This window comes from Nansenia antarctica (genome assembly GCF_963989245.1).
Source record: "Nansenia antarctica genome assembly, chromosome: 7".
NCBI lineage: Eukaryota > Metazoa > Chordata > Actinopteri > Argentiniformes > Microstomatidae > Nansenia > Nansenia antarctica.
In genome coordinates, this window is record NC_137677.1 from 15,857,056 (window position 1) to 15,863,488 (window position 6,433).

Genomic DNA, 6,433 nt, shown 5'->3' on the forward strand with positions numbered 1-6,433 from the left:
CTAGGACCACCTGGTGTTCTCTTCTCTTCACCGTCAGCGACACTGTTGAACTGGAATAGGTCAGCCCCCGGGGTCACATCAGGTCACAGGGTCAGACTCTCCTGGATGTGAGGTCATCTAGTCTGGGATCAACCCACCCAGTAGGTCACCCAGTGGGGTAGTGAAACCGAAAAACGATTTGTTCTCCAAGCTCTCTGTGTGACCTAGAGCAGACTGGTGAAAGGGGTGTTGGGGGTTTGTAATGGGGGCTGTTTTGTTAAGGGGGTCCAGTGACAAATTGGAACATATTTGGAGGGGTCTTTTGAGAATTGGCTGATTGACTTACTGACGGACAGACTGTCAGAGAGGCAGGGTTTGTTGCTGCTAAAAATGTTGAAATTTTTGCGTTTTTCATTGTTGTGTGAAAAGGAAGTCGCTCTGCGATACAGGAAACGGCCACCGCTACCGTGTTCCAAAAAATGCCAGATTCCCAGGGCATATTCAGATTCCCAGGGCATATTCCCCAAGCCCTGAGGCTCCGCGGGAGTCAAAACATCTCCAGCTTTAGAATCCAGGGACACTGTATTTTTATTCTTATTCATTTGTTCAATGGTTCCAGGAAGCGGTGGCTCTTCCTCAGGTCCTGGCTGCGTGTGTTATCCGGATCCTGACGGGGTGTTTAGGTTAGACGTGACGTCACCGTCGTAGCAGCCAGAGTGTGTGACAGACAGAGAGGACACGCAGCTGGCATGAGGGCAAGGGGGAGTCTACGGAGACGAGAACCAGACCGCGTGCGTGTGCGTGTGCGCGTGTGCGTGTGCGTGTGTGTGTGTGTGTGTGTGTGTGCGCTCGTGCGCGTGCGTGTGTCTGTCCTTTCCTTTCATGTCCAAAATCAGAGAAACGCTCTATTTCCATCTCAAACCTTTGGTCTCTGTTTCTGCCCTTGTTTTCTGACTGTCCCATCTAAGCCTGTGGGCTCTTTTCTGACCGTTCTCCTCGTCTGTGTAGATTGAGAGCCGTAGTGTCAGGTCAGTGTTGTCCGTGCCCATTAGCCAGTGGCATGTTTGATTGGTGAGTTTCAGGAATCCCTCGGTCTCTGCCTTCAGACTCCCGTCTGTCAGAACAGCCCCACATTTATTTACAGAACGCTCGCCCTTCTCTTTTTTCCTTCCCTCTCTCCTTTCACTCAGTTTAGCTGACAGTCATTGTTTTCAGTGGAATTGAAAGAGTGGAAGAGGAGAAGAGTGAGTTAGAGGGAGAGTGTGTGGAGAAAAAAAAGCAACAGGGACAGTCTTTGGTGAGATTGCCTTTGTTCTTACCTGTTAGTCTCGTCCCCTCTCCCTCTGATCTGTCTCTTGTGCTTAGTTGAAGCTCGCTGGCAGAATGAATGAATGTGCCTCCCCCTCTGTTCTGTCAATAAAGTCACACTGCCCCTCTTAGCACCCAGCTGCCCCTCTACAGCACATTATTTATTTGTTCATGTGGGTATGTGGGCCATGGTGTGCTCTCTCTCTCTCTCTCTCTCTCTCTCTCTCTCTCTCTCTCTCAAGCTCTCTTTCTGTCTCTCTTTTTCTGTGTCTTTCTCTCTGTCTCTTACTCTGTGTGTCAATCTCCCTATCTCTTTCTCATTGAACTTCACATTGGCTGTTGGACTGCACAAGAGCTCGTGTCGTAGAAGAAAACTGATACAGAATCATCCCCCTCAGCAGCAGAAATACTAGCATTCAGTCCTGAAGTTCTCATCTCCCAAATATTATTCCTCAAACAGATAAAACATTTGGATTTGGATTTCCTCTGGAGACTCTGCGTCTTCGAGGGCAGAGTGTCTATGACCACGTCTTAGGTGTTTTTTGAGACGAGTGCTGGTTCCGTCAGGTGGATCAACGTTACACTCACTGTACCATGGTGACGGCGTCAGGTCAGCCGTTGTGTGGGAACAGTTAGGAGGAGGCGGGGTCAGACAGAAGGGTCTGTAGACGGAGAGCCAAGGAGGTTATCTCCCATCTGCAGTACCACTGGGAAAGGCTGTTTATTGTTTTACCTTCGGTTCCTGAAATTGACAATGTTCCCGGAATCTCCGAATTACGCATCTCAGATTGAGGAGCAGAAGCACTTTGAGTGTTATTTTAGAACATGGAAAGCCTTTAAATAACTGTCTCTGTCTGCAGTGTTCAGTAAAACTTTATTGTTCTGTTGCAGCGATTCACCAGAGACTGGAGTCTGATGGAACAGAGAGAGTGGAAGGATCCATGACACAGCGTCTCGAGAACGTCCTCAACCGTGAGCATCCGTCTTCCATGTTCTTTTCTCTTTGTCCCAACATACAGTACGCGGCATACCACGGAATAGGTCAAGACAAGTCACGCGTCACAAAGTGTTAGCGTAGCCATCACAGCTGACATTGGTTATCCTCTCCCCTCACTTCTAATGATTAGGAAGTTTGTTCTAGAAGCACCATCTTCCTAACAGACAATACGATTATGAGGATAGAGTACGGCTTCACCTCCTCACCACCCACCGTCTTCCTTCTCCAATGATCACACACACGGTCACTACGCTGTGTGTGTTCAGGCTCCTTCGTGGGTCTTCCTTGGCCCACGAAGCCGGATCCTCTGTCCCGTTCTCTCATCTCATACATGATAATGTGACTCCTCTAATGGAGGGTCAATAAGCAGGTCCTTTCCCCGGGGTCTAGAGTAAATAAACGGCCCAGGCGGACACAGCTTTCATCCCCACGGCTCCAGACATGTGGGCCCGTTGCCGAAAGAGCGCCCCATCGACCGCACAACCCCTAAACCTCCGCCCCCAAAACCCCCTGCCCGTCTGTCAAGCCGGCAGCCCATCAGCCAATCACAAACAGCCCCAGAATCGCAAACACATGACAACTCGTCAGTCAGAGCGCTGAGTGGGGAGCGAAAAATTTGAAATATGTTGGTGTTCGTTCTCAATGTTTTTCCTTCCACGATTGGTGGGGTGGGGGTGGGGGGGGACGGGACTTTTTTCTGATTAAAAGAATTTGACTTGGTCGAAGTTTTTTCTCTGACACGTCCGAGGCCACCCACGGAGCCAGAGCTTAGTGTGCGAACCTCCCAGGGAGCAGGCGAGTAAGAGATAGCCGTCATGCTCTCTGTAGCGACTTTCTCTTTAACCCTCTGCCTAGCTCAGGTAGCACACTGACCATAAGCAGAGAGCAACACCAAATGATGTCCATTTCAATAGAAAATTATAATTCTCACAATTAGGTATATTTTAATAATACAGCATCTCCCTTTCTAATGTCCTCTTTTTCTATGTTCTTCCCCTTATTCCGGTCACTCTCTCTATCCCCCCCCCCATCTCTCAGGAGCGAGTGATACTGCAGACACTTTGTTCCAGGAGGTTTTGGGGCGGAAGGATAAAGCTGACTCCACACGCAACGCCCTCAACGTCTTGCAGCGCTTCAAGTTTCTCTTTAACCTTCCACTCAACATTGAACGCAATATCCAGAAGGTGCTACATACACACATACACACACACACACACACACACACACACACACAGTAAGCACACTTACTATAACATCCAGAGGGGGGTGCTATAGAAACTTGAATGCCTAGAGAGTATTATACATTAGCATTACTAATTCAGTTATGACATGTCCATGTCCACTTACAGAAGTATAAACAGTCTGTCCTATGATGATATTGCAGTGGGATGTTAATGATATGTGTTCTTTCTCAGGGAGACTATGATGTGGTGATCAATGACTATGAGAAAGCAAAATCTCTATTTGGGAACACTGAGGTCCCTGTCTTCAAAAAAGGTACAGTATTCCAATGTCATTATTAACAGAATGTTAACATGTTTTAAGCCTATGAATTAATATCACTGTGGTAGTACAATGAAGATGGTCTACTTCCCCAAAGTAATCAAAGTACTTATCTGAAGTAATAATGAAGGTCTCCTCAAGTGTAGAACATCATAGCGTTTTAAAGGGGCCAGAACCTGAAAGCCTGGTATGACCTGGGTCTGTTGAGATGAGGCCTTGAGCCCAGCCCAGCTGACATCAAAGACATGTTCAGCTGTATTAACCCTCTAGCCCCCAATATCATTCTAGAATACTACTGTAGATTACTGTGAATTCCCAGTTAAATGGTAATTTTTTATCACCTATTCTAAACAAACGGTAAGTTAATATTCTAAAAGCTTTGTATCTTGCTGCAATGCCAATGTTGAAGAACCTAAGCCAAATAGTTTTACTCTTGTGTACTTGTGTACTACGTTGGATGTAATAAAATAAATTCTATATTATATATCATATTATATAATATAATATAATATAATATAATATGCTATATATATAGCTGCAATGGAAATATGTTGAATTATTGTGTGTGTGTATATATATAATATAATAACATTATATTATAGATACATTATATTATTATGATAACAGTATAATAACATTATATTAATGTTGACTCACTCCGCTTTCATTCAATGACACTTATTATTTCATGCTATTTATTAAAATGTGATATTTACAGATTGAAGGCATCACCCATTAAATAGGGTTAGAAAATCAAGGCCTTCCATGGGCGCTCTAGTAAAATGTAGAACGCTATGAGGGCTAGAGAGTTAACTGCATCTGCCTTTCTATATACAGTATATCTCCAGAAATTAACCAGATGTTAATGTTTTAGCCTGTTTTGTGTGTTTGTAAGCATTGATGCAAATAGCTTTAGCATGTTCTGCTTTCAATTGATCTGATCCTCTTGTTCAGGAGCAGGTGGAGCCAGCCTGACAGAGCAGAGGCACATTAGTGAATTTGTCATGTTTATTAGTTTTTTTTCACTGCCTTTAACACCACTTCAGTAATTAGGATTGACAGAAACAGTGAGAGAGTGCTCAAAACCACAGATAATATCCTAGCCTAAAAGAAAAGAAGAACAACTAAATATTTAATTGAACGGATGCTGCTGCTGCTGTGCATCTATAACTAATATTATCACACAGATACCCCAAAAACATTCAACACATCTCTTAGCACACAGATACCCCAAAAACATTCAACACATCTCTTAGCACACAGATACCCCAAAAACATTCAACACATCTCTTATCGCAGCAAACCTGAGTCTGTCCCCGGCCCGGAACAATTGTCAGAAAGTCAGGCCCGGCCCGCCGGGTTCAGGCTGAAATGTGAAACTCTTGTATTTCATCTGTGCTGCAGTGCAGTACCATGTCACCGTATAAAGGACTGAGGGATTGTGTCCTAGTGAGCTTAGAATTATAAGGTTCTATCTCCGTTCAGGGTGGTTCAGAGATATTGAGCGTCAAAGTTTTTACATTCCATTATGTTTTGTGAGATGGAACACAGGCATTAATAAACACCTAATGGATCAGATTACGTAAAAAACTCAATTTTGACAAAAATTATAATTCTAACGTCACGTCCTGTCTCTAGTGTACGCGGAGGTGGAGACAAGGATCGGGGCACTGAGGAGCCTCCTTCTGGACAAACTGCTGGAGACACCGTCTACACTGCATGACCAGAAGAGATACATAAGGTATCTGGACACATTGTCTGTATGGATAGGGCACTAGGAGTAGACTTGTGAATGGTTTTAGTGTGTTACATGTGTTCCCCATTCTCTGTTTCTAGTGTCTGTTTAGCCCTGTGTGTGTCACAGGCTCTGGTTGTTTAAACTATACTTTTTCCCTTTCTTGCTCTCTTTCTGGTTTTCTCTCACTTCACTCTCTCTCTCTTCTTATGTTCGTCCATATCTCTGCCTCTCTCTCCCTCCTTGTCCCCCCCCTCCTCTTTCCGTCCTCCATATTTGCGGTCTAAATGGGTTTATTATTGCTCAAACTGACCCGTCAGAAACCGAGAGTAGCACCCAACCACAGAAGCCATCTTTCATCCTCCTACATTAGGGCTGGCTGGCTCTAAATGCCCTCTCAACTCCTGTTTACCTTCCACACATTTGGGGGACTGTGGTGGGCAGGGGGGGGGGGTGTGGTGGGCAGGGGGGGTTCAGGGGGGGTGTGGTGGGCAGGGGGGGTTCAGGGGCAGAGAATGGCTGGCTGGGGGCTGAGAGGGATGCTCTGTAATGAAGAACAATGAGAGAGTGCATGTGAGAGCATGCATGGGATGGAGCCGGCCCACAGCCCTGTTATGGCACTTTTCCACTACGTTGCAGACCTGGTGCTGACCTGGTGCTGACCCAGGTCAGCCCGCTTCGGTCCCCTTTTCCATTCGTCGGTCCAGGTCGCTTTAGTCCCAGGTCCCAGGTACCACATCCGAGCAGGGTCTTTTAATTTCCTATCCGGGTGTCTTTGCCAGGCTGCGTGTGACGTGTGACGCTGCACACCGTTGATTGGTCAATGGACAATCGTCATCCCATGTCCCATCCCATATTATTTCTTCACAACCGCCATCTTGAAAATACCACATTCACTAGGAAAATGTCAC

At 45.8% G+C, this 6,433-nt stretch overlaps 1 protein-coding gene across 2 annotated transcripts in view; it reads left to right on the top strand.

Moving 5' to 3' along the window:
- Window positions 1-6,433, top strand: part of exoc2 (exocyst complex component 2) — a 54,386-nt gene that overhangs the window by 21,523 nt on the left and 26,430 nt on the right. For both annotated transcript variants that reach the window (XM_080536328.1, XM_080536329.1), the window contains 4 exons: window positions 2,179-2,259; window positions 3,323-3,468; window positions 3,700-3,781; window positions 5,426-5,528. In XM_080536328.1, coding sequence (XP_080392454.1) covers window positions 2,179-2,259; window positions 3,323-3,468; window positions 3,700-3,781; window positions 5,426-5,528 — 412 coding nt within the window. The remainder of the gene's footprint in view (window positions 1-2,178; window positions 2,260-3,322; window positions 3,469-3,699; window positions 3,782-5,425; window positions 5,529-6,433) is intronic.